The 26,856-nt window shown below is 46.8% G+C and overlaps 1 protein-coding gene across 4 annotated transcripts in view; it reads right to left on the bottom strand.

Annotated features, from left to right (window-relative positions):
* ARID5B (AT-rich interaction domain 5B) overlaps positions 1-24,851 on the bottom strand; it is a 114,445-nt gene extending 89,594 nt beyond the window's left edge. For 2 of the 4 annotated variants that reach the window (XM_050340604.1, XM_050340623.1), the window contains exons 1-2: positions 24,295-24,594; positions 11,803-12,028 (exon numbers count right to left, since the gene is read on the bottom strand). In XM_050340604.1, the coding sequence (XP_050196561.1) occupies positions 11,803-12,028; positions 24,295-24,585 (517 nt within the window). In that variant the 5' untranslated portion in view covers positions 24,586-24,594. Of the gene's footprint in view, positions 1-11,802; positions 12,029-24,294; positions 24,595-24,732 lie in introns of those variants that run through there. The other 2 variants (XM_050340613.1, XM_050340629.1) reach the window with 2 other exon arrangements.
* Positions 24,852-26,856: the final 2,005 nt, after the last annotated feature.

Genomic DNA, 26,856 nt, shown 5'->3' with positions numbered 1-26,856 from the left:
TCGGACCACTCTTTCATTTTTTTCTTTTTTAACTTCTCTTTTCCAGGGCGAGAGAGGGGAGGAGGGAGCTTGTACCAATGTTTTGAAGTACTGTAAGTTCTTTTGCCTTTTAACAGAAATATGTAAACAAGGTGTATGACTGTAGGGTAATGTTCTAGTCACAAAGCATTCAAGAGCCAGAGTGAAGCTATTTAAAGAATGGAGTATTCAATTCCTGAGGCCAGATGCTAGTATAAATATGAAACTATGTTCACACTGCAGATTAAATTATTTTTAGTTTCTGCGTTTGAACTGCCAAAATTATTTGGGTTGGGTTTTGTTTTTTTTTTTTTTACTGTACCACAGAACTTACAGGGCCACATTTTTATGTATCTGAACAGAGGATTAAAAACACAATCGTAAAAGGACTTTTTCAGTTATTTTCTCTGGGCAACGAAACTAGAAGTGTATAGTGACAAACACTGTCACAAGTAAGGGTCACTCAGGGAGTAAAAAAACTGAAGATGGACCTGAAACATATAAGATTCTTGAAACAGATTTTTATAGTAACTTATCATTTAATTTTCATCCCACAAAGCTTTTAATTTGCAAACACTCAGCGTGAAAGAAAAGCGGAGACAGTGGTTTTAAAATAATTAAAGAGAAAAACACGCATTAAAATTACATTATACCCTGTCTACTGGGTTTGCCACGAGAGCTCACACAGACACTGCTAAGAATATCAAGTCACTAGTAATTAACTAAAACAAATAATCAATAATCCCATGACCTTGCCATAGCAAAAACACGCATGGATTCAAAAGAGAAAGACAATGACATAAACTGGCAGTGATCGAAGCAAACAGAGGCTCAGTGACTAAATGGGTGAGGACCTATCACTGACAAATACTAAAGCCTACAAATCACCTACAAGGCTGCCAAAGACGCCCCTCTTGCTGATGACCACTTCACTGTTGTTATTTTTTTGTTCCTGTAACTATCTTCTCTTTGCTTCATCAGGTGACAAGGAGGGAAGGTCCAAGATGTATCTCAAGGATGTGATTTATCTGCCGATACCAGAGTGTTAGTCCAGCAAGACACAAGAACTAGAACTGCAATCACTTGGAGGGACGTCAACCAAGCCACAGACCCTTCCCACTGTAAATACCACAAATGCCCCCCTGGCAAGCCTGGATGTACAGCCAGGAGAGGGATGAGCAGAAAGACTGCAGCTTGGTCAGTCAAGAGACCTCCTGCAACACTAAGGAATGTGGAATTACTGAGCAGACTTGCTCTGCACCACACTGAACATGCATATTTTGCCGATGACTTACAAGAAGGATGAGGCCAGCAACACCACACAGCTGGCTGGGGGAGATGCTGGGAGGGGAAGGGGTCCTGCAGCACTGGGGCTGTAACCCATCTAACCCTAATATCTAATATTGAGATGTGTGAACCAACACAAAGTACCTGCAGAGGCTCTGTCACCGCCCCAGCTCAGGAAGGCAGAGGACACCAGACTTAATTACAAACAGGTGATGTGGGACATGCTGAAAGCTGAACGTGCTCTTGGATATCACGTCAGGTTCAGCCCCAGTTCCTAATTAACTGTTCTTATCAGGCTCGGATCTGGTATCACAACAGTGAAGCCTCCTTTTGGAGGACAGGCTGGCAATCCCAGCCTTTCCTGGGTATTTACAACAGGCTTTTAAAATGCATTAGCCTGCACTTTAAAGAAACCTGGGACCAGAACATCTGGGCTTTGGTTGTTTTGTTTCTCAGTAATAAAAAGTGAAAAAAATGATGCAGCTGTGGATAAAATGTTCAGGAACACAGCAGCTACCTTGTCATCCTTTATCTATTTTCCCTTTGCTAGCCTTGTTCATAGGAGCAGAACAGGACATGGGGGAACTTGAAGGAGGATGAGAGGGAATGTTTCCCACCTTTTTCTTAAATTGGATATTCAATTTGTTATAGGATCCTTGAATTGTGTGGGGATCTATTCCACTCATGACACACATGCATAACTCCCCTTGGCACTAATGGGAATGACAAACGTGTTGTGAGAGGAGAATTGCCCCCTAAAACTGCAGGAGTGTGAACAAGATTGTAAATATATCTCAAGGTTCTGGTAACATTAGAAACCAGCCTAGCGAATTTCTCATGGTTTATTATGATATCACCAAATCCCCTCTACGTATTTATAGCCTTGTAATTCACAATTATTCTGGGTCCATAAATGTTTTTGGCATCTGAATGTAGAACTGATACTATTATTTCACATATTATGGTACCGTCCGTGAATGCTAAATTTATTCCAGCACGGACTCCTGGAGTTCATTCATCAGATATTTTATGCTACTGTTCTTTTAATGATTCATTTATCCCTAGTAATATTTGTATTCTGAAGTGTGGCGTCTCCAGCCGACAGCACAATGCTCTGCTGAATTATCTTTTTCTTTCACAGCATAACAAAGTAGAGCACAGTCAAATTGAAGATGGCCTTTAGTACACTGTCAGAACAATACTGCTTACCAAGCATATCCAGACACATTTCTCAAACCACATGTAATGCTCTGGCTGCCAACATGCTCATAAAGTCATTAACCGGCATCTTAAAATGAGGGTGTGATACATATATTTAAATGTTTAGGAAAATCATATGTGTGCTCTTCTAGAAGCTTATTTTGAATTTCAGCTCCTACATATATCAATTATGCAGCACAGCATAGATGTAAAAATTCACCTTGATTTTTCACAAGCTGCTAAAATATACTCCTGCTAAAATCATACATATTATCTATCACTAACAAAAGCTTCTTTATGCCATTAACTATTTGCCCTTCACAATGTATCAGAGCAAGACAGAGCCAACCTAAAGGTTTACAGAGCTGAGGATTCATTTTTACAAGCAAATTATTATTAGCAGTAAAATTAAGGAGGAACTTATTTTACATGGTACAGATTTTACTAAATGAAGTAAATAAAGGTTATGCCACTATGTTCTCCAATACAAAACCTACCGAGCAAGTTACAATTCATGCTGTTACAGTTTTTAAATGTACGCTTTCTCTATCACCCACTCCCACAAACTGCACTCCAATTTATACACATACTAAATTTAACCCTTCCCAAACATCCTTTATCTACCAATGTTCTCATCACACAAGGATCACCACGCCAGAAAAGGCAAGCATGACTCAAATTAACCAAAAGAGATTAAACAGTCAGAATATTGATACCAAGAGTCTTAAAATTCAGATAACAAAGGAAGGGTTGGTTCCAGAACCACAGTCTTCTTCTGTGTACCCACACAGCTCCTCTGGGTGCTCACAAATGTGACACACAGGGCTGGGGGAGGTCCCTGGGCTGCCCATATTGGGAAGGTAGATTTGCTAATGTCCACTCAGCTGTTGGAGCCAAGTCCCTTTCCATCCACAATCTTACCCAGCACATTCCTTTTTCTTTCCAATGTTTCATCTCCCACCTTCCCTTGCTTGCCCAGCAAAACTCCACCTTGGCAAACTGAGGGCCCATCACGTCCTGTTTCGGAGGTCCCTATAAATGCTGACGTGGCCCTTCCCTGGCATTACAGCCCCAACATCTTGAGGGTAGCCCAGCTTTTGCTCCTGTGTGCCTCTGTCCTACCAAACAATTTTGCAAAAAGAAGAGCAAGGGAAGAAAAAGCAAGTCTCCTCCTTCAATTTCAGATGCACAAAGGATGCTCTCTCTGACAAGCTCCCACGGCACAAGACGGGTCATCTATAAGAAGATGAATACTGTATCTCAGAGAACAAGCACTGGCCTTTCTGCAACACACTAGTCAGAACCGGACTAAAATACTTAGGAAAACAGACAATGACAGGCCAGGCACGTCGCAGTGTGCCTGTAAACAAAAGGCAAGTCGTCTTTCCGGGCATGGGAGTAACAAAGAGCAACTCAAGAAGAGCAACTTGGAAGGGAGGTGGTGAACAAATTGAGTCTGGCTTTTCTCCTTCCCCCCCCAGAAGGGAAATGACACCCAGATCTGGCCATAGTATCAACAGCACCCACAGCTCAGCATCTCAGCACAGCAGCACAGGTCACAGTTCAGCCTGATTCATGGGCTGGAGTGAAGACAGCTTTGACTTGATTAACGGAGCATTTGGAGTCAAAGATGACTGCAGGACTCCAAGTCCTGGGCTCCAGCAGAATTACAGCACAGGAAAGCAGCCAGGCAGGAAAAAGAGGATGTCCTTGGGGCCCACCCAACTATACCACAATGTTTTATAGGTGCTTGGTTTACAGATCTCAGTGCTCAGACAATTTCTGGCTGGTTGTATGGAAAGGACAGAATGCAGGAAAAAGGCACTGATGATCCAAGAGGGATCAACAGCTCTAACCAGCAACCATGTCACACAGAGGAGACCACTGATCACCTCCCTCCACAGTGCTGGGCAAGGGAAGCGCAGGGACACAAAACAATAGAAGTCCCAAACTGGATCCCCCTGGGACCCAGAAACAATATGGGCAGGGACGGAAACTAGAGGGAAGGCTGGGGAGGAAAACAGCACCCTCTAAACCCAAAAATTAAAAAAAAATAAAAAATTAAAAAAAAATAAATAAAAAAAAGAAAGCAGTCCTTGAGATAAAGTCAGACTGAGAGCACAACAGCGCTGCACCAGAAGGCACACGTTTCCAGTTACTGGAACAAAAACTCATGGTCAGTAAGAATTAAATGCAAGATCCAACAGTGACTAGAAGGGAAAAAATCCTGGAGAGCAGACACATGTGGGTTATTACACAGCCTGGCAAGGTCAATCTCGGTGCTAAAAACAGACAAAAATAAAAAAAGACGTCAAACATTTTTAAAGGGACACTGTCCCACACTGGCTGCTTTGACACTGTCTGTGAATGGTCCTTATTTTTTATCTACTTATTTTGTAATTATGTAGGCTACCCCGTTCCAGTCAGAGGCTGCAACAAAACTCTTATTGATGGTGCAAACTGCTGCAACTTTGGCTTTAAGAGGACATGGGGCAGTTCCCTCTAGTTTCACAGGCAATAAAATTTAACTCTTCCTCCTCTAGTTTTGCAGCAGTGATTCCTTCTCTAATGTTTCTGAATAGACCAGAACTGCAATTGCAAATGGCTGGGCTCTACACCAACGACAAAGTGCCCTGTCATACCAATACATAATTGAAAACGCTGACATAGTGACAACTACTATCAGCACGATTCTGATAATCGTGTTAGCTTGTTCCTGCTGCAGGAACCGTTGGGGGTGGGGAACAGGCACTGTGATTTAGGGGTTACCTAGAGAAAAGTTACCTGGGATTTTGTTTACATTTCTTGGCATACCTTCTATATTTCAAAGAACAAAATACCCACATCCTTGATTTCCAGGGGTGATACTTCCACCCCCTTTTATAAAGGCTCAAAGGCAGGTCAAAGCTTGATAAGAAATCCAAATTTTATCTCTTTGATAAGGCACGCTTGAAGTTTGAGATGTGTGGTGTTAAAACTCCTTTCAAGAGCCACAAATAGATGAGGTTCAACATAATCCAGTGGTGAATGAAAGGCTTCCATAGTCAGTGCTACATATTAAAATGTTTTTGTCAACCCCATATGCTTCCTTTGTAATGAAGTAGGCTCTCCCCAGGGAAAGGAAGAAATTAACAGCACTTAAATCATCCCAGCATTGTTCAAGCAAACATGTGGCCTCGGGAAGGACCAGGTGTCTACAGACAACCTTGGAAGGACCCCACCAACCTCCTCCCAAGGAGGTGGAGGAAGGTTCAAAGGAGAACAGCAGTGGCTCTGGAGAGAAGGGTAAGTGAGGAGGGGGAGCCCCAAAATGTTACTGGAGATAGGCTCACCTCCAGGACTGAATTATTGGGGGTACACTGGACTTAACAACAGCATCACCTTTCAGCATTTACAAGGCAGACAGCAACTGAAGCAAACAAGCCAACAAGTATTTGTTAAACCAACTGGTTGACAAATAATAAAACAAACATTTATCTTGCCCTCTTTAGGCAAGGCCAGACAAAACTGTCTGTCTGCTCAGCACTTCAGGTTATCTCTGATTCCAAACATGTTAACACCAAAGGTAACCAGTAATTAAATCAAAAGAAGATACGGAACCAAATGAAGCCTTCCTGCTCCACGTTCTCTCTGAACAGCCATCCCAACAGAGCTTCCTGCTCCACAGCCTGCTGGTGCTCTTGTCCTGCTGCAGCAGTGCTGGCATGTGCCAGAAGCTGCACAAACACAGAAGAAAAAGCCAGGCCACAGTCTTTTTTTCCCAAGGGAACCGTCCTTCTCCATTCAGGCTCCATGGAGCACAACAGACAAGTCATGTAATAGTCTCATCTATGGCAAAAGAACTGTATCAATTGGGCTGGTTAAAATGAGTTAGAGAGGTCACTCTGACCCACAAGACAAAAAACAACATACGGTGAACAAGGGCAGAGAAGGGAAAATGGGATAATGGGACACTTACAGGAGCTTTATCAAGATCAAAATGGCATTCAGCTAGGGCAATGGGGACAGGAAGGCACAAGGAAGAGGCAAAGAGTGCACACAGCCCAGAAGGGGAGGGAAGAGGTAGAGGTATGACTTAGGCACAAAGTATCCAAAGTGGCTGTACCCTGAATAGCTAACAATCAGTTGGTCAGAAAATTATTGCATCAAGTTAAGCCAGGCGAGCCTGAACTGAGCAGCACACGACAAACAATGAGAAAGGAGAGTCGGCGTCAGACCAGAAGTCACCACAAGTGTCTGAGCACGCTACAGCTGCAGATTATCTGTTTCGATAATATCACAGTTTAACCACATTATGACTGGATAACCTTCATCTGAAGAAGCCATGCCTGCTGCAAGGCCACTGGCAAGAGAAATCAGAAGGGCCATCCATCAGCCCATTGGGAGCCGTGGGGTTGGCACCTTCCTGCAGGACAGCTCATCCCCGCTCTGCTTCTCCGTCCAAACTCACTGCAATCTGCTGTGCATCAGACCATTTCTACAGCAACACAAGATCCAACGAGGAGCTGTGTTCTTCCAAGTGATGATATGCAAATTCTAAGACTGGTATGGAGAAGGAAATGGGAGGGTGACCCAGTCCTGCAGCATCCAGCCCAGTAAGCTCTGCTGAAGAGTTTAAAAGAGCTACTTCAAGAGAAGCAGGAAACAACTGCTGGAAAGCCACCTAGGGACTAGAAAAAGGTGACTGCTAGAATATACACCTCAGCTAAAAGCAGTAGTTGAATTCCCTGGATTTCACAGGAAACAAAGATCCAGATTTTATACCCTCAAATGCATGACTGTGGGAAATGAAAGACAGAACAGGACTGGCTGCTAAATTTTATTGGAGTTTCCCCCCACTGGACACAAAGAAATAACTTTGTAAGCACCAGAACTGGTTCATCCCCATTACTAACGCTGCCAGTGCAGGAACAGGAGTGCCTGATGCACAGCAACATCAAACTGTCCATTCTGGCATGATACCCATAAAAGATGGGTGAAAAGAGTGTCAATGCCAGTTTGGGAACCAAACCTACACCCCTGTCAGGACAGAGCCAGAGGGATGCAGACTCCCAGCCAGGGCAGCAGCTCCCACCTCAGGCACAGGGACCACTTGTTCCTTGGCTACGCCCAGGCAGCACCACAGCCCAGTCTAACCCAAACCGCCAGAGCTGGTGAGCACTAAATTCAGTCATTTTTCCCTCAGTCTCTTCTCTCAATTTCAGCTCTGACTCTTCTATCTTTTATTTCTTTTTCTAAAGACACATTTAGAGACGAAACCATTCATAACTGCCTATCCACAGACAGTTTGTGGCAGCATAATTGACAATGAGTCTGCTGCAAAAATGAAAATGCTGTTTTAATAACCTTGGCCTAAAATACATTCTGTTGTATGCCTCAAAGGGTTTCAATAAAAAGTCAACCTGTAGAGACATATTTTCTTGGCTTAAACAACAATCCAAAGCATATAAATGTAGTCCAACTATAATGACATATTTATAGGCCAATAAAGCTTACACTGCAGCTTTCATACTTCACTTAAAGGAAGTCTGTAAGAAGCAGTGTTATATAAAATAATTTGAATTTTTTTTTTTTTGAACTATAGCCCAAGGAATACAAATATGCAACTTTGCCATATTTAACCGATACTGTTTACATTGCTTAGTTGCTAGAAATTTTGTAAAATGAAATAATTCCTCATTTGGTGATTTCCCACTGGTTTACCAAATATGGATATACAAGTCCATTTATTACAAAGAAAAATCCCCTAAATAATTCTAAAGACAAAAATAAATAACTAACGGCCTTAGTACTGAATGATTTTATCAGACCAATTCTTCTGGAAAAACAGGTTCTCATGTTCATTATGAATAATACATTCCTGAGCAACTCTATTTTTATATGCTGCATTGTTGTTACTCTTTATTTTTCTCAACATTTGAAAGAAATATTCAGAAAGCTATAAATAGTCTTAAGACATAAACTGCTAGCATTCAATATTGACATATTTGTAGAAAGGGACAGAATGTATAACATAAATATCTCAACAGGCAGAAAGAAATAATTCTTAAAAATCATTTTTCAGGCTGAAATCTTGAAGCTCACACAAAAAAATGCCATTGCAAGATCTTTTATTTAATACAGTCCTAAGGAACAATTCTGCATAATTCACTAGGGATAAAAACAATGGCATTTTACAGAAAAAAACCCCAGAGTTTCTGCAGAAAAGAAAGGCAAAGAGAAAAGAAAGAGAGAAAAGAAGAAAGAAGGGGGGAAAAAAAAGAAAAGAGGGAGAAAGAGAAACAAAAGAGAAAACAAGAAAAAAGAGAACAAAAAAGGAGACAGAACTACCTCATTTGAATTAGGGTCAACTTTCAATTATAGGTGCACAGTTTCTCCTGGTTGTGGATTAACCAGGTGCTGCCTTAGTTTTGGCTAAGCAAAGTGCCACAAGCGCCACAGAGCGCATGGCACAGGGCATACACTGCTCACGAGGCCTCGCTTTGCCTGGTTATTGTTTGGAGCTGCCCCGCTCCCAGCAGCAACGTGTTTAATTAAGTATGTTTGCACAGTGACACTTCTCTGGTTCTGCATTTCATGTTTTCATTTCAGCCGGGTAATTTCACTATTCACCACTCCCGGACACTGTGTGAAAAACAATTTTGTTTCTTCTCTAAAGTTTTTTTGAGCTCTTTGGTAGCGATATAAATTTCCTACTACCTTCTAGAGCTCGATTCAAAAACACCTAGTAGGAAAAATTGCAAAATCTACTCACTTCTATGGGATTTTTCTGTAATGGAAACATGTCGTTTCATAGGAAAAAATGGGTCCAGAAGATCACACTGTTTTTCTAGGCCTTTTCAACACCTGGTTCAGCAACTTCCTCATCTACAGCCAGGGTTAAACACGAGCATACCAGAGGGACCTTTGCATGACAGTGCACTGTGCTCCCTCACAGTATACAACCCTGTTTTAAGAGAAAAACTACCCCATCCCATTGTGCTGGAGGCCTTGCTGCAGAAGTTATTGCTAATAAATCTTTTGATCACACTACAGCTGAGCGCTGCTCCACTGGCAAGATGCTGAGTACTGGAAAAGGTCTGTGGGCAGACGTCGTAACGGGCAGTAAACCTGCCTTTCTGACAGCAGGGAAGAGACAACACCAGCAGCCCAAATCCCTCTGCCTTGGACACTGCACACCATGCTACTGCCCTTGCCTACAGCTCGGGAGATGACGATTCCCAAAGCACAATGTCAACCTTGACCAACCACTCAGAATGAGAAACGTAAATCTTCTTCATCTGGTGGGTGTTAATCCTCCACCCCACAGTTGAGACAAACACCAGAGCTCATGGGTCACCTACAGGACACAACCAAACCAAGGTGCTTCACGAGCTTCGAAGATCACCATTCTATGGAATTCTTGTCAGATCCGGAAAACAAAATATGCTTAAATTCTCAGGTCTTTCAAATAGTCTCAGTACTAAATTTAAGAAATTTCTTTGACTGCCTTTAAAAGGCTAGATCAATTGTCTATATCAACATATCTGGCCAGCTTTATGTCCCCTTGAACCTTTGGCTTCACTTCCCGTCAACCGGTCATTACAAAGATAAAGGCAATCATAATAAAACATTAGCCAAAATTCTCTTTTCTACTGAAAAAACACAACCCAACAATAAAGCCAGAGCCACCAACTGAAAATGAGCAACATCAGAATGTGGGGTTATCAAAATTATACCGTACAGTTTGCATTCCATAAGCATTTTCAGTATAACCCATACTCTGAAAGGCTTAACATGCAACTATAAGCTTCAGGCTTAAAGATAATTTTCTTTGGCTCCTAGGGTAGATAACAGCAATTTCGTAACTTACCACAAGGGTTTTTTTGTTTGTTGAAAACAAAAACAATAAAACATTAGCACACAAAAGTTCTGTCTGAAAAACATTAAGATTTTTCTGACACAACAAACAAATGCAAATAAACGTAGTGTGTAAAGAAGATACCAGGGCAATAGCAAGAGACAATTACTCTACGTAATTATGAACCAGAAGAAACTACACAGAAAAGCAAAGTAAAAGAGAAAGAATTGCATGGATTATTTTTTGATTCCCGGACATGTAATGAAAAATAAGATCAACTTCCAATTGTACTTTAATCTTCCAACCTACGTATCTAATAGTGAAATGTGACATTGACAAAATCACTTCACCACTTGATAAGATCAGAAAAATGAGATGCAGAAGATAAATCCTCCAAGACAGATCTTCAGCTTCATGTAACTTGGCTTCAACGCCAACACAGTTGTGACACTATAAAACTGAACTTGGCTCTGCACCTCCTGTTCACAAAGGTACAAAAGCATTTCCTCAAATGCATCAGCCTTAGCTTTTAATTTCTTACCTTTCCACACATTACAGCCTAAACTTGATACTTTTCAAACATGGAACATTTGTTAAAAGCTTGTCACAAGAGAGAAATGTCCCTGGTATGCACTTCAAAGTGCCACCTCTGGTAGCTGTTATGCATCCAAGGTCCTAATACCACAAACAGGCATTTTTACCTGTTGGGGATCCCTCTCCCTCAGACCTTGTATCCCACCACAGATTTCAGAGGTGTGAGTGTCTGTGCACCAAAGCAGCCTCAGAGCTGCAAGCCTGTCTGCAACCACCCTAAGTAGCAGAGCTACTGTTTCCCTTCCTAAAAGAAACAGGCAGGGAAAGAAAGCACAGCTCTATCTGGAGACAACAGTGAGGTGCTTGCAGAGCCCTGTTGTGTAGTCAGATAAAGCTGACAAGGAAATGCCATAGAAGGGACACCTCCCTACTGAACAAGACACAGAGCCAACCATACGGAAACAGGGCAAGCACCAGGAGCATCTCTGAGCTTCCAGAAGATGGGACAGGAGAAGTGAAAGGCCTTTGCTCGCCCCTGCCTGTTGTAGGAGGCCTCGGGAAGACGTGTCAGCCTCCTCTCCCCACAGTGCACAGCTCTGACCTGATCCCCCAGGCTTCAGAGCCTCAGGGAGAGCCTGTGACAGTTATTTGTGTGCACATCTCCAGGGTTTGAGCCATAGTGCTTGGGGACATGTCTAGGGAGCAGACAGGTATCACAGAGTTACCCCACGCCAGTCTCGAAGGAGCCTGCGATGAGCTCACCACCACCACCCGTCCCACACAGGTATCCCATCACCACGCCTCCGCCCCAGGCTCTGACGTACCTTGGGAATCGGGGATGGCGTGGCGGGATCGGCTCATCCATCTTCGAAAGACACTCACCCACAGGCCCCTCCCCACAGGAGAAAGTAAGGGATACTCACCGAGGTCAGCCTTCTCCTTCAGGATGTCTTTGAAGTTCAAGCCGCTGTTGAGCGTGGATTGTCTGTATCTTGTCAAGGCCTCTTTCTGCCCATTCTTCCCCACATCCATCGGCTGGACAGGCTCAGCCCGGAAACCACACTTCCACTTGGAGAAATCGGACTGTGCCCATTTTGCCAAGTCCTCAAGTTTCACAGTGACTTTTTCTGAAACAGCAATAACTTCATCCTGCAAGAGGCAGTGAAATGAGAATACAACATGTCACTCTGGGCTCCACGAGGACTGACAAACCAGTAACACCACCCCGCACTGACTCCTGGAAAAGCATATCTTGCTGCTGAGTAATTTTTCTGTGTTACAGAATAGCTAGTACTTAATTTATTCCTCTTGCCATCTGAGTGGAAATATTAGTTGTTTACTGGAAGCAAATATACATGATCTAAAGACAATTTCTAGGACCGGGGCAATGATCCTAAAAGGCATTTGAAATGCAGGTTGCCAAATCACATCCTGTATAACCCAAAGCCCTGAGGGAAAGTTTGTTTTTTAGGTGCAATTAGCTGCAAATGTAAAAATTCATGGCTGGATGACTAATGGTTATAGCTAGTCCTGAAATAAATGGACTAAGTAAATCTCAGATTCTTGGAACTCTGACTCACCAGAAAATTCCTGTGTTTATGGTACATTTTCCCTTGGCTTAAACACAAATATTGAATTTAACTTTTGTCCTTAAAATTAAATAAAACTGTGATGTAATCCCAAAAGAAATACTATATAAATGTTATATGCTTCCCACCAAAAGAAACTTGCACATTCTCATGTTTCTTAAAACCTCTTTCAAGATCAGAACAGTAATTTTTTTCCCTTCTAAAACATTCTAAGAAAAGCACTTAAACTTAGTTTAGCCTCCAGAACATATACTCAAATAAAACAGCCCTAATTGCTGGATTTTAACCTTCCAGGAAACAATCAACTCCTCTCAGTCATGATGAATAAGCAGAATGTTTTACAGCTGACTCCACTGAGCAAAGGATCAAGAAAGCCTCAAAAAATAAACAAACAAACACATATCCAGCAAGATACACTCCAGATTTTTTGGTTAAAACAGTAGAATTAATTTATGTTGTAACAAGAGCAGGCTGCACACCACACCTTGCACAACACGCATTTCTAGCACTAAATAAGGTTACAGGTTCTTGAAATAAATAAACCAGAATCCAATTCTTCTCTCAAATAAACAAAAGTATTTGCAAAGGGGAGAGAAATTCTTTGAGTTATTAAACAAAGAGAAAAGCATGATTGATTCTCTCTGTGTGTTTTTTTTGTCCACTGAACACATTCCTCAGGAAATAAAATACTGCTCAATGGAAAAGAAAAAAAAAAAAAGCTTTATTGTGACAAGTTGCACACAGTACTGAACTATCTCTACTAAAAAAAAACCAGATCTGATATTCCACTCTCCCTTATATAATAAAAACTGTTTTATAAGCAGGCACCTTCATTACATTTAGTGCAATAACAAATATTTGGTTAGAAATGAACAGCATGCTTATATGCTAAGCAAGCTGGTAATAAAATCTTTTCCTTTATCGCTGCACAGCATAAGAGCTTCCACCAAACAACAAACAATAACAGTGACGCTTTAAATCTCTGTTTATGACAAACGTCAATACTTTGTAAACAAGCACTGGGTACTACAAAGCACAATTTCAATGGATGGTTTCACCCAATTTCATTACACCATCCACTTGAAATAAAAAAGCTGTAGTTGCTATGCATTTTATAGTTATTACATGGTGATTATTAAATGTCAGGATGGAAAAAAGTAAGACATATATATAAATATCAGACTGCCTGTAGACAGTCTCAGCAATTTCTGGATGAAGTCCTCTTTTAGGATGTTGAATACCATCACCAGCTACTACACAATTTCTAATATTCCACACTAGAGAAATCTATTTAGCAGCAGTTTGAAAAAAAAAAAAATCCTGACTTGGAGATCAGACATGTTTTTGGTTAAAATATTATTTTCCAAATAGCTCTCATGATCAAATGATTATGATTTCAATTACTAGTTTCTTCATATCCTTTCCAAGAACTGGTATGACTAATTTTGGCTGGCATACAAAGTAAGCTGAGCAGACAATTTATTAACCAAAAGAAAAGTACAATCACTATTACATCATCAATGAATAAACTTGTTTTCGAGAATACAACCTTCGCACACACGCACATGATGTGTACACAGGAAGAAAAAAAAGGAATTAAAAAACCCACAAAAAACCCTACTGTAACAAGGGGGAAGAGATGTTGGTGCACTCACTGGCTCTGCCCAGGCTGCCATGGAGGGGGAACCAGCTGGCCCCCAAATCCCTGTTCACCCCTCATACCACCAGGGATCACCCCAGCTGCACCAGGGAAACACGGTTAAGTTCACTTTTATCTGGGAAATGGAAAAATTACCCAGTGCATTTCAGGGTCTGCCTTGGGTTGCCCTGTCCGTCCCACAGTGGTACTGGACACACCTGCTCTCTCTCTCTCTCGCCGCTCATTCTTGGCCCAATTCAGAGAGAACAAGAGTTGTCCTTCCCAACTCCTCAAACACCACAGAGGTCACGGGTCAGACCGCAGTCCTCCTCCGAGCGCCACTGCCAACACGCATCTCGCCAGCGAGGAGCCGCATCTCCAGAGACATTCCCACCCTGACACCTCATCACACAAACACTGCCACCCAGCAAGGCATGGTGGGTGGCTGCAGCCCCCGCTTCCTGAGGAGCCCGAGCACCAGGCAGCTCCAGAGGGGTTGTCTTCCCCATATCTTGGCAGTTTGCTAACACAAGAGGTCCCCCGCCCCTCTGCCACCAAAACAAGAGGTCACCCAACTACTTCACCAGCTCTGGAATTTCAATGTGCCATGCCAAGCTTTCACACATCCCTAAGCAACCTTTCCAAGCACTCAGACCTAAACCACTGTGGGTTTTATTTTCATTATGTGTTTTTTGAGCAGCAGGTGACAAAAGGGTCCCTCTCCTTTTTGGTTAAGCACAACAAAAGCTGCTCCGGGACCTTGCAGGGCTCTGTCAGCCAGAGGAGCCCCCGCAGCCGCTCGGTATCAACCACTGTGCACCTACTGCCACAACCCTTCCAGAGAAACCTCTTCAACAAGATGACAAAGGAATACAGATGTTGAATAAATAAAAACCAGGTACACGGTGACACATGACTAACAAACCTTTAGAAGATTAAAGAAATCTGCTGTATAACCTTCATGTCATTCATAATTGTATCTCTGTGTAAACATGAAAAACCACCCACGTCGCTTACAGAGCATACATATATATATATATATCTATCTATACAAAAATCAACTCATCATGTATTAGCTATGCTCCAAAGTGATATGTTTATAAGATCTCTATTGCATGGTTAAGTCTTTAATTACCATTTTTTCCTGTTACAGCAAGATGAGAGAACAACTGGTACGGATGTCAGCCCAGCTCAGGAATCATATCTATCTCAGATGGATCTTAACTGACACTGACCAACCAATGGTCAGTGGTCTCATGCACCAATGTTCACAGCCACAGTGTTGTCTAAACCTCGAAATAAACGCTGACTATTGAAAGAAGCACTTTTTTTCCTGCTTCTATAAAATGGGTATCTAGTCAGCCCATAATTTTAGCGCATCTTACAAGATTCTAAGCCAAGTACAATACTTTCACCTCTCAAGTGGGAAGTGGGGAGATGGTTAAAAAAGATGGCGACACAAACCCTTTTCATCCCTCTCTTGTGTTTTTTTTAAGAGCATATTGGATTTGCACTTCCAGAGAAGTCATCCAGGGAGAAGGGGACAGCATCTTCTCAAGAGCCGTTATGCTTAAATATTATGTCACTGTTGTCTAAGCAACCATCACAGCCTCCCAAAAGCACATAATGCTATATTGCCTGACTCAGCAGATGGTTGAAATACTTACATTCAGGGAAAGAGGTCAGGTAGTTATAATAGTTTAAAACAGATAATTATTTTTTAGAAGAAATATTAACTCTTACAAGGCCGGGAGTCACAGGGCAGCACAGGGAGGTCGTACATCTTGACTGCACACCCGCATACGGTACATCACAACTCCTCACTCAATGCCAATAACTAGGAAAGATTTATATTTTAGAGACGTCCAGGCAGCCTTAAAAGAATTACAGCAACTGAGATATCTCAAAATTTTGACATGCTGAGACTGTTTTCACTCCAGTGCTTCCAGAGGTCATTTAAGGAATTCTGGAGGGCACAAGTGAGTCGAACACCTGCTTGGCTGTCTCCTAACATCAAATACGTGGCCTAGAGAGAAACAGGAGATGTACTGTAAAAACTCTTGCTGATAATTACAGGAGACACTGCGTGTCATTTATCTGATCAGTATCATTTGCATTAGAAAACATCTTCAAGCCTTTTTCGTGAAATCTTTAGCACAGTAGATAGCTGGGGCTGCATATTTTACAACCCAGCACATTGCTGATGAAAACACATTCATCCACGGGAGCAAAAAATACAGTGTGACTCTTATGGACTGCATTCACCAGGGATAATAGAACTGAATATTTCATTTGCCATAAAGACCTGTCTTATTCTAGGGGTTTTTTTTATATCCCTTGGATTTTTTAGTTTTTTTGCCATTTAGGTAAAAAGGACGTTCCCATACCTTGTGTAACAACGCAATTCTCACCTCAGGAATCTGGTTTCCTGCTCTAGATCCCTTTGAGGAGTGGAAGGTCATGTTGCAGATACAGAGGAGGGAAGGAGAGGACTTGTTGCCAGTAAGGACCTCTCCCATAGCAATGCATTTACCTGGGAGTTTGAGGGAAGCACCACAACCATTACTTGACAGCACACTAAAAACAAAAGGCCCTGATTGCAGAGCCTTTAGTCCAGAGCTCTTCTCTGCCATACAGATGCTACCAGGGCTCTGGGACAGCAGGGGAAACCAGGTCTTGTCAATTCAGCCCTAGCCCACTCACCAGAAGTCACTCAGGGACCTGAACTCAGGTCTCCAGAGTCACCTCCTACAAGCAACACTTCCTTCAGAGACCATTTCCAGCACTAAAAGGGCAGAGAACATTTGTACAGGACTGATTTGCTCTCAGAGACTTTCTCTAGAACAAGAAAGTCCTGTCTCCCTCTGGATTGGGAGTACACATGTGGAGCTTTAAGACTGCAGGATCACAAACTAGCAGAAAAACTGTGGCTGTGTTCAGAAAAAGGTCTGGCTCTGGGACATTCCCTGTTCAGCCTCCCTGCAAGGAACACAAAGGACTCTCCTGCCATACACTCCCCTATTACGTGGGCATGACAAGCCCAGATCCCAGCAGTCAGGTGCACTCCACAGATCCTTTGGGACACCTGTGTCTGCCTTGGGCTAGGGGATGCGTGAGGAGATGGCAACCAAATGAGGCACTTGGGGCAGGGTTGGGGGGAAAGAAAGCTGCCCCTGCCTATGCCAAGCACTGGAGACTCTTATGAGGTTTCCCTGTCGTTCAGTGATCCCACCTGCAGAACTGGAGCAGTGGTTCCTGCCTGGCAGAGCTGTGCCGCTGTCCCCACATCCACAGCATCCTTAGAAAGGTTTTGCTGGAAGCAAAGATCCCAAAGGATCTGTGGAGTGCACCTGACTGCTGGGGTGCCTGTGTGCAGAAACCTTCGGACACCACCACTCTCCACCCGTGAACCTTATGGAGAGAGCCTTGAGAGTGGAAACAGGTACAGACCAGTAATTTACCTGGCACATGGGAAAATTTTAAAGAGGCCAGGGCAGAACCTTTCATCTGTTAATCCTCTGATAATTACTTTAAAGGGCTATAATGATCTTGTTAAATTCAGGTGACAGGTATTTCCCCAGCCTAAGCACAGTCACACAGAGCTGTCTGAAACTCACACTGATGTGTTCATCTCTTCTGCCGGGGTCTAAAACCACGAGAAGAGACCAAGATAAAGGACATGAGTGAAGCATGTGAAATCCTACGGTTTTCACTTTCCCTTGTACTAGCAAGCAGCTTTTTCCATGGGATTCCGTAATTCCAAAGTGAGACATGCAAAATGACCTTGGGCAGAGCAGCACCATGTCTTTGTAGGATGCTCCGTGGGACACTGGTACATCTGGGCCAGAAGTGGGGTGGAGATGGAGCGCACAGAAGGATGGCTGTGAGCAGCCAGACATGACAATTCTACTATGAGCCTCCTCCTTTTTGTCTGGGGTGGGTTTTTTCTCCCTCCTCCCACTCCCAAGTAGAGGTTCAAATTGAATTTATATCTGTCATTGCAGATAGAAGTCCTGACCAAAGAGAAAACAGGCTTCAGTCAAAATGTTTTCCTGTCAGATAGCTCACAGATCTTGAGGAGCTGTTTTAGTTTAGGCAAGTTGACAAGCAATTCATTCCTAATTTTGCCTACTACAGTTACAGTACGAAAAGCTTTCCTCGTAGATTACATAATTATATTTTTCTTAACAAGGAGTACATGGCATTAGCAGGTTTAAATTATGCAAGCTTATTCTTTTGTCTTTTGTTATATTGTGTTCTATTGTGCTGGTAAAACAATATGTGCTTTAATTAGCAAATATCTGTAAATAATTTACTTGCTTTTCATACAGCAGAACAATGGAGCCAATTTTCACATACATCCACTGAGCATGTCTAGGGGGTTTCTTGCCAGAACCTTCCATTGTTCAGTATCTGTATCAATCTGCCCATCATTAGCAGCAAACGTTCAACAACCCAGCAAGACATTAAAGTTTTGGCCCCCGGGAGTAGCCCCAAGCCCCCCAAACCCGAGGCTGCGCTCTGCAAAGAAAGATTAAAATACCCAGAAAATGAAAACAAACTCTTTTATTATCTATAACCCTGGCACCTTCGCACAGAAACATGGACGCCTGCCAAGCATTAAGGTCATTGGATTAATGCCATAAAATGCCGATGTTCATCTGACCTTCTGACTGCATTTTAGCTACAAATAAAAAGCTCAACTTGATACGACACCATGAATCACGCGAGCGCCTCGGCTCTGCAGGGTTAACGCTGGGTGTGAACCCACACTGCACATGCACACACACACACACACACACACACAAAGAAAAACGCTCTTAAATCAAGAGTGGATGACTGTTCAGAGACTTAAGGCATTGTTATTTTGAATGCGAATGAAAGGGCCAGAACAAGCATTGCAAGAATATTTCAATTATGTATTTCCCAGAACTACATCTCTGAGCAACTAATGCAAATATTGCTCCCATAGCAGTAGAACTTCTTCCCGAATAAAAGCATGCGAGAGCTTGAATCAGAACATACTTTCTATATCATTCGCATATTGTTTGAATATTATTAAAAATGCAAAATCTACGTATGCGTTACTCTCCTGAGCAATACAGTAATTATGATTAAGGGACAAGCAGCACAAAAAGAGCCAATTTATCTTACTTGCGCTTAGGAATACTATTGTGTAACTAAGCAACTAAAGACAAAATATAGTCTAATTAATTCACTCCTATGCTTATTTAAAAGACACAATTAGAACATTTTTATTTTCCAGCCTGCACAGTATCTCAACATGCTTGAGGGTGTACCATGTGAGGCCTATTATTCTCCAAAGACAAGAGTTTAATGTTTAGTGCCACTGATCAGACTGGGAACAGCAACTCTGGAGAGCAGTGGGTGTACTTTACAGTCTGAATGCACTGGGAAGGGGAGGGAATAGGAAAAAAAAAATTTTTTTAAAAAAAGGAAATCTGCCTTAAATGACCAGATATGCCAGATTGCTGGCTAATGGCTAGCAACATGTGGCTTCTCTGAGTAATATCATTGCCCTCTTCTTCCTTTGCCAGCATATGCTACTGGTGGCAAGAGAGATAAAAATATACAGAGTGGATATGCAATTACCAAAACCACGATATTTTATGACAAATGCCATTCCTCTAACACTGCTATTACAGTGCGCCTGATTTCCAAAGCTGAATTAATTTGAGTAAGTGTACATTGGAGATTGATGCTATTAGCATGATTTTTAAAGCACCCTTTAATAATCATAATCTGCATGTTTGAAACGTGTTGCCATTACCAGTGTTGACAGATACGAGCATAAGGCACACACCGTGGAGACTGAAACAGGGCTGTTCTCATTTCAAATAAGAGCATACAGATTCCTATGTCTTTAAAAAAAAAAAAATCTGTAACTGTGCAAAGGGAGTAGCACATTTTTGAAGGGGGGGTGACAATAAGGCACTGTGGGTGTAAGACATCACACTCAGGCCAGCCTATGCTACATTTCTGCACTGGGGTAGGACCACGTGGAGAACCCCTCCAAAACAAACCAGGCTTTCTAGGGATGCTGTGAACATCTGTCCCGAAATGAAAGGACGACAAACCCACTGCCTCCCTTAACTTTCTGGAAGAATCTCTTCTGAAATTATAAATGACATACATTTATGGAGCGACTTCTTTATTCTTTTCCTTTCCCCCAATTAGTCTGAAAATGCAAAATACTGCTAGGGAAATAATTACAGGAAACTAGCTCTCTCCTCTCCTCTGTATGAGCAACGCTTACTCATGTAAATTACTTGCATGAGTAAGGATTATTTGCAAGGCGAAAAGCATTGCATCAGATCCCCGGTTTGGGAGAAGAGATGAAATCAACATGAGTTCGTAGTAAACTTCACTGCTGATGAATGAACCAAAGGCAGATCCCCACTGACAGTCCAGCCTCAGTGGAAGTACCATTCACCACAGTGCAGGGCAATGCAGGGAATGTCAGACCATGCAAAGTGAATTGGTTGATTATTTAGGGTTTTTTAGGAATTTTATGCGTCACATCAAATACCATCCCTGGATTTAATGAGTACCAGCTTTGAGATATATTTTTAAGCCTAGTCTAATTAATGCCAACACCTTTAAAAACATGAAAACACATGGCACTAACAAGCATTCTGTTCTAGAACTGCTTCTGCAAAGGTCAGTCATTCCACAGCCTCGCACTGCCCCTCGGAGCAGAGAGGAGTAAATGAGCTGGAGGAGGGTTTGGTGAAGACCCTGTGGGCTGGAGGACTTGGGGGCTGGGCCCATCTTGTGCTCCCTGAATGCCACAGGACCAGGGCACTGAGCAAGGGGACCAAGCAAGGGTTTTCTCCGGGCACGCAGCCTGCGTCTACTTCTCCCAGTCAGGTGCCAAAAAGCCCAAAGTTGCTGCTTTCCACACCCACCCCTCAAAACTGTTTCAAATGCAACAATGTGCTCTTGGAGCCACTCCCTCAGGAGTTTCACAGCCCCCCAAGCATCCTCCTTTGATCGGGGCAAGGTAGTGACTTCCTCCAGAAAAAGACACTTTTTGGCAGTGGCTCTCCAGGAACAGCAAAGAGCCACTTCTTCCCCACTGGAGGGAAGAGGGAGAAGGCTGCTCCTCCCCTATGACCAGAGTGCTGAAGTGTTTGGGCTGGATGGCAAGGTGGGAGGCAGCACACCCAAGCCCCTGTGTCTTAAAAGCAGCAACAAAGTTTTCACTGAAGTAGCACAAAACTCTTGTACCTCACCTAACAGCGTTCCCAAAGGCAACACTGTTGCTCTTACAAAGATGTCTCCGCTGTTCCTGCAGAGCAAGACGCCTAGCCCGAGCATGATGCCAGAGCTACTGCCAGGCTCTCCATGTACGTCTCTCTGGGATATGATGAGCATCAGGGCCAGGAGCACTTGTATTTGCTACTTATGACCAGCCCCATCCCACATTCACCATCCACTGAGACCCCCTGGGAAGCAACCTCTGGCCAGCTCCTGGGGGTGAACGGGAGTTTCTCCACTGAGGTGATGGGGATGCTGAGCCTTAGGAGCAGGGAGAGGTACTGCAGCAGAAGCACATCTGGGCTCGAACCTTCCCTGGCTCTGGGCCCCAGTGCATGGAAACATCCGGTTTTAGCAGCAGTCAGGGTTATATTTAAATCTGGATGATGAATTCAGCTAGCTATAAAAAGACTTATATTTACACTTATTGCTGATTAGCTCAAACATTTGGCAATCAGATAAAATACGCCATCAGAAATTTCTGACTAACAGAAGCATTACATACCTCCTCGCTTCTCCTCCCTCCTCACAGCCACTAGCTGAATATTGTCATAGTGTCAGTGCTGCTATTACCGAGAGCAGGCAGCCAGCTGCTTCTATTAATCATGCCTCTAGCGCAGGTAGCTGCCAGTGACTGTGCCTAAACCTCCCGTGGGCTCCATCGCAAGCCCACGATTCAACCCCTCGCTCCCCTCACCCACAAATTCTCGGACAGCGAGCCCCCCTCTCACCCTTTGCCTCAGAAACCACGGATTTGCAACACGCCTATAAGCACCATCTCACTTGCTCCCTGAATGCAAGACAAGGTGTTTTACCCCATCAGCAGTCCCACATCATGAATAAAGTCTACCCTGATGGCTACAAGCCGCCTCTGACCCACCAACTGCATCTCCTGCAAAAGGAGCCCAGCCTGGAGTTAGGAAGCCTTGCGACCCCAGAGTGGCCCTGATGCCCCTCTGGGGACAGATGTGGACGTCATTTACCTAAGGGACCGAGAGACCTTGAGGTGGTCAGGCAAACAGCCACCCTGTGCCCCAATGAGGCCGATCACCCCCCCAGCCAGGACCCTGCACAGCCCCAGCCAGCACCCAGCCTTTTGTCTCCCGTCCGTCCGCCCGCGCATCACCGAGCGTAGCTCGGATCGTTCCAAACTATTAAAAATCGATCATAAAAAATCATTCCGATGTCTATAAACAAGTTAATGGAGTAAGTGAAAACAAAGTACATTTCTTAATGGGAGTGTTATGTTGCCCTCTCTAGGCCCTGGCTCTCAGTGCTGGTTTCTGTAGGCTCCCTGCCAGAGAAGTATCACTCAGAGCTGTTGCTGTTGCTGCTGCTGCTGCTGCTACTCTGCTAATGAATGACTAACTTAGGCCAGAGGGGAAATGACATCACCGGGGTGTAAAACACAACTGCATTAGGAAACTTTTTACCTGCTTTACATTTGTCATAATTATTCTACACAATACGGCCGGTATTTGCATAATTTCAAGGCGTGCCATTATCTTAATTGAAAATTGTTTTCATATGGTTGAATAATGCAGAATGACATCAGTTAAAGCCCCAATGAAATGCACAAGTATAATCACACGGCTAATTACTAGTGGTGTTTGCATGTAAAAATAAATAAAATTGTGCGTATTATTAGGAGGGTACATGCAGCTGAGAACTCTCGTACCGGAGCAGTGTTTTACTCGTAATGGTAGGATTAATTTTCTCTGATGTTCCTACCACAGTAACATGAGCTGATCATTAAGGCGTATTAAAATGATTTGTGTCCCATTCACCACCCCCCCCCTTCCAAATATCTTTCATTTTGCACACACACGAGACACACAGAGGCACAGTTTTAAATAGTCACCACGGGCAATTTCAGAGCATCCATTGCTCACTGTCATCTCCCTGATTCTTAGGAAAAGGCTCCCTTATCTCAGCGGCACGCACAGAAAATTAAAGTGAAGAGGTGGCAGCGAGCGAAGGTGGCTCTGAAATGCGTTTCAGCCGCGTACGCATGGGTGCGGGGATAGGGCTACGCCGGCACCTACAAGCCACGCGTGCCTCCGAAAACAGCCCCTGCTGACAGCCCCCCCTCGGACCCACACCCCTCCGGCATCCACAACAGAAGTTACCCCAAAACATCTCATCCCCCTCCCGCCTGGTCTCCAGCCCCTCTCGGGGACCCTCTCCATCCCCCGCCCCACACCGCAGACCGCCGAAGCAATGAATTAGCGAAGCAGATAACGGGAGGGTTCGGGGCTGGGGCGGGGCGGTGCGGGACTGCGCGGCCCCATCCCGCGCTGCGCGGCCGCGGGCGGAGGTGCCGGCGCTCACCGCGTTTGCGCCGGGAGCGCGGCGGCTCCGAAATACGCCCAGGCATATCTGCAAGTTATTTGAATGTATTATTCCCGTACCTGTCATTTATCACTTTATTCAACACGTCCCTGCCAGCTCGAGAGCGTTTGATCTCCCTCTGCCTCCATTTCGTAATTTCCGCCCTCTTAAACATATCGAATACTTAAAAAAAGCCCCGAACAATATAGAAATCACCCCGACGTGTTTTTATCCCCGCTTTTCCGCGTCTTTTTTTTTTTTTAATTTTTTTTGTTGTTGTTAACGCTGCGGGAGAAGGACAGGGCGAGCCCCGCACACACTCCGCTGCCCGCCGGGCCGGGGGCGCCCCGCACCGCGACCCCCTCCCGCCTCCCCCGCCCGCACAAGTTCCCGGACAGCGCGCACCGGTGCGCCCCGACGGCGCGGCCCCTCCGCGCTGCCCCGCCACGCACGGCGGGCAGGGGGGCGCGGGTGGGGGCAGCAAACATGGGAGGGGGTTGAGCCGAGCCCGGGCATGCAGGTGGGGACGGGCGCGGGGGGGGAAAAGGGGAGGGGGCCGGCGCCGCGTTTACCACCTCGCCATGGTCACTGGTCCTGCCCTGGGGGGTGTCCTCGGGGAGAAAATAAAGTTTGGCGCTGGAGAGAAGTTGCCGGCTGGTGCGCTCCTCCCAGAGCAGCTGCAGCTCCGCGATGCAGGCGGGCTCCTCCGCGCGGCACCGCACGAAGAAGAAGTCGCCGAGGGAGAGGACCCGCGCCCGGCCGCCGCCGCGGCGCTGGAAGCGGAACGCCCTGTAGAAGACGTAGGGGCCGTGCGAGCCGCACGGGGCGCCGACCCACTGCGGGGAACAACAACACGGCAGCGGCATCAGCGCCGGCTCCGCGCCGCGCCGCGCCGCGCCGCGCAGGGGCAGGAGGAGGAGGAGGAGGGCGGCGGGAGGGGAGCGCGGGAGGGAGGGAGGGGCTCCGCGGCGGCGGGGGCGCGGGCAGGGCGGGGGCGCGGGGCGGCGCGGTACCTGCAGTGCGCTGCGCTCCATCGCGGCTCCGGCGCGATTGAACTCAACATTCTCCCAAACTTGTTGGCGTGAATGGAGCTCGGCAGGTCCTGGCAGGGCGAAGCCGGCCTCGCCGCCCGCCGCCCTCCGCCGCCGCCCCGCGCCGCCCCGCCGCCGCCGCCGCCCCCCGCCCCGCCGCGCGCGGCGACGCCCCCGCCGCCCGCCCCCGCCCCGCCGCCCCGCCGACGCCCCGCCGCGTCCCGCCGCCGGCGCCGCCTGACGCCGGCCGGCCCCCGACGCCCGGCACGGCCCGGCAAAATGCCGCGGGGCGGCGGCGGGCCCCGGGGAGCGGCGCGGGGCGGCGGGACGGCGGCGGGGGCGCTGGGAGAGCCCGGCGATTTTTGGGGGCCGAAAGGGCGGGCGGCGCGCTGCGGATCTGACAGGACCTGCCCGTATATGTCTAATATAAAGACCATTTCCTGCGGCGCGAGGGGCGCTGCTCGCCCGGCGGGGCCGCCCGCTGCTCCCACCGCCCGCTGCTCCCGCTGCTCCCGCTGCTCCCACCGCCCGCTGCTCCCGCTGCTCCCACCGCCCGCTGCTCCCACCGCCCGCTGCTCCCGCTGCTCCCACCGCCCGCTCCGAGCCCGGCCCGGCCCGGTCCCACCGCCGGCACCGCGGGGGGACAGCGGCAGCAGGCACCCCTCCCGCCCCCCCTTCCCCCCGGCGCCGGCCCGCTGAGGGCCGGCCGGGCGGCGCGCGTCCCTAATTTATTTATCGGCGTTTCCCCGGGAAAGGATGGAAAGTGGGTTATCGATTATATAAACACATCAATATTCATGGCGCTGCGCGGAGGGACGCGGCTCGGCCGGAACAGGCAGCGCAGCCGGGGGAGGGGGAGCGGGAGCGCGGCGGCGGCGATGGGTGGGCGCGCAGCGGGACGTGCCGGGGCGGGCGCGGAGGGGCCGGGGCAGCGAGCAGGGATGGAGCGGGGCGGCCCCTTCACCTGCGCCCCGCCCGCCCCCCGCGGCCGCACCGCACGTCGGGGAGCCGCGGGCTCCGCGCATCCCGGGCAGCCTCCGCCGTCCTTGCGCGGGCAGCTTCGGGCGCCGCCGGCAGCATCAGCGGCGGGAGCCCCGGCCGGGGAGCGGGGCGGGCTCCACTCCGGGCTCCGCACCGGCTCAAGGTCCGCCCGCAGCGCCGGGCACGGAAAGTTCCGTTCGCAGCCCCGGGAGCCGCAGCCCCGCAGGTAGATGCCGCTGCGGCCGGAGGGCTGCGTGGCCCCTGCGCGCCCGCGGAGCCCCCTCCGCCCATCCCTGGGCTCTGGGGGAACCTTGTCCTAATCGCTTTGCCCCCGGCAGCCAAAGCGCTGCGAAGCGGCTCCGCGGGGACCGGTCCCCCCTACCCTTTCCCCCCTCCCTACACCTCCTGCCTCAGTAGTGCCACTTTCTCCCCATTTTTTTGGCTCGTTCCCCTCCCGAGCCCCCTCCGCGGGCGCTGACCCGGGGAGGGGGGGAAGAGGGAGGGCGGGCACACGCTCGGAGCAGCCCCAGCGGGGCGCAGTGAAAGGGAAGCAAATAAATAATTAATCAGGCAAATAAGCAGACGAGCAAATAAATAAACAGATGAATGAGATCGTTAATAATGACGCCGGCGGTGACGTCAGCGCCGCGTGCATCACGACACAGCGCGCGCCGCGGGGGGCAGCAACAAGTGCGGGCGGCGGCGCCGCGGGGGCGCCCCCTGGCGGGCGGCTGTGGGGAGGGCGGCGGTGCGGGAACAGCGGGAATAGCGGTGCGGGAACACTGGGAATAGCAGTGGGGGAACGGCGGGGATAGCGATACGGGAATTGCGGGGATACTGGTATGGGAACTGCGGGAATAGCGGTGCGGGAACACTGGGAATAGTGGTGCGGGAACTGCGGGAATAGCGGTGTGGGAACAGCGGGGATAGCAGTGCAGGAACAGCGGGAATAGCAGTGCGGGAACAGCAGGACAGCCCGAACAGAGGGACAATGGGAACAGCAGTGCGGGAACAGGGGGACAGCGGTGCAGGACAGCGGGACAGTGGTGCAAGACACTGCGGGGCTGTTTGGGATGGTTGGTGCACAAATCCCGTTGGGCACAAGGGGCCACCCCACTGTGAGCT

This window comes from Myiozetetes cayanensis, unplaced genomic scaffold (genome assembly GCF_022539395.1).
Source record: "Myiozetetes cayanensis isolate MyiCay16 unplaced genomic scaffold, myiCay2020 scf10, whole genome shotgun sequence".
In the NCBI taxonomy this organism is placed as follows: Eukaryota; Metazoa; Chordata; class Aves; order Passeriformes; family Tyrannidae; genus Myiozetetes; species Myiozetetes cayanensis.
This window is presented reverse-complemented; position numbering and strand designations above follow the sequence as displayed.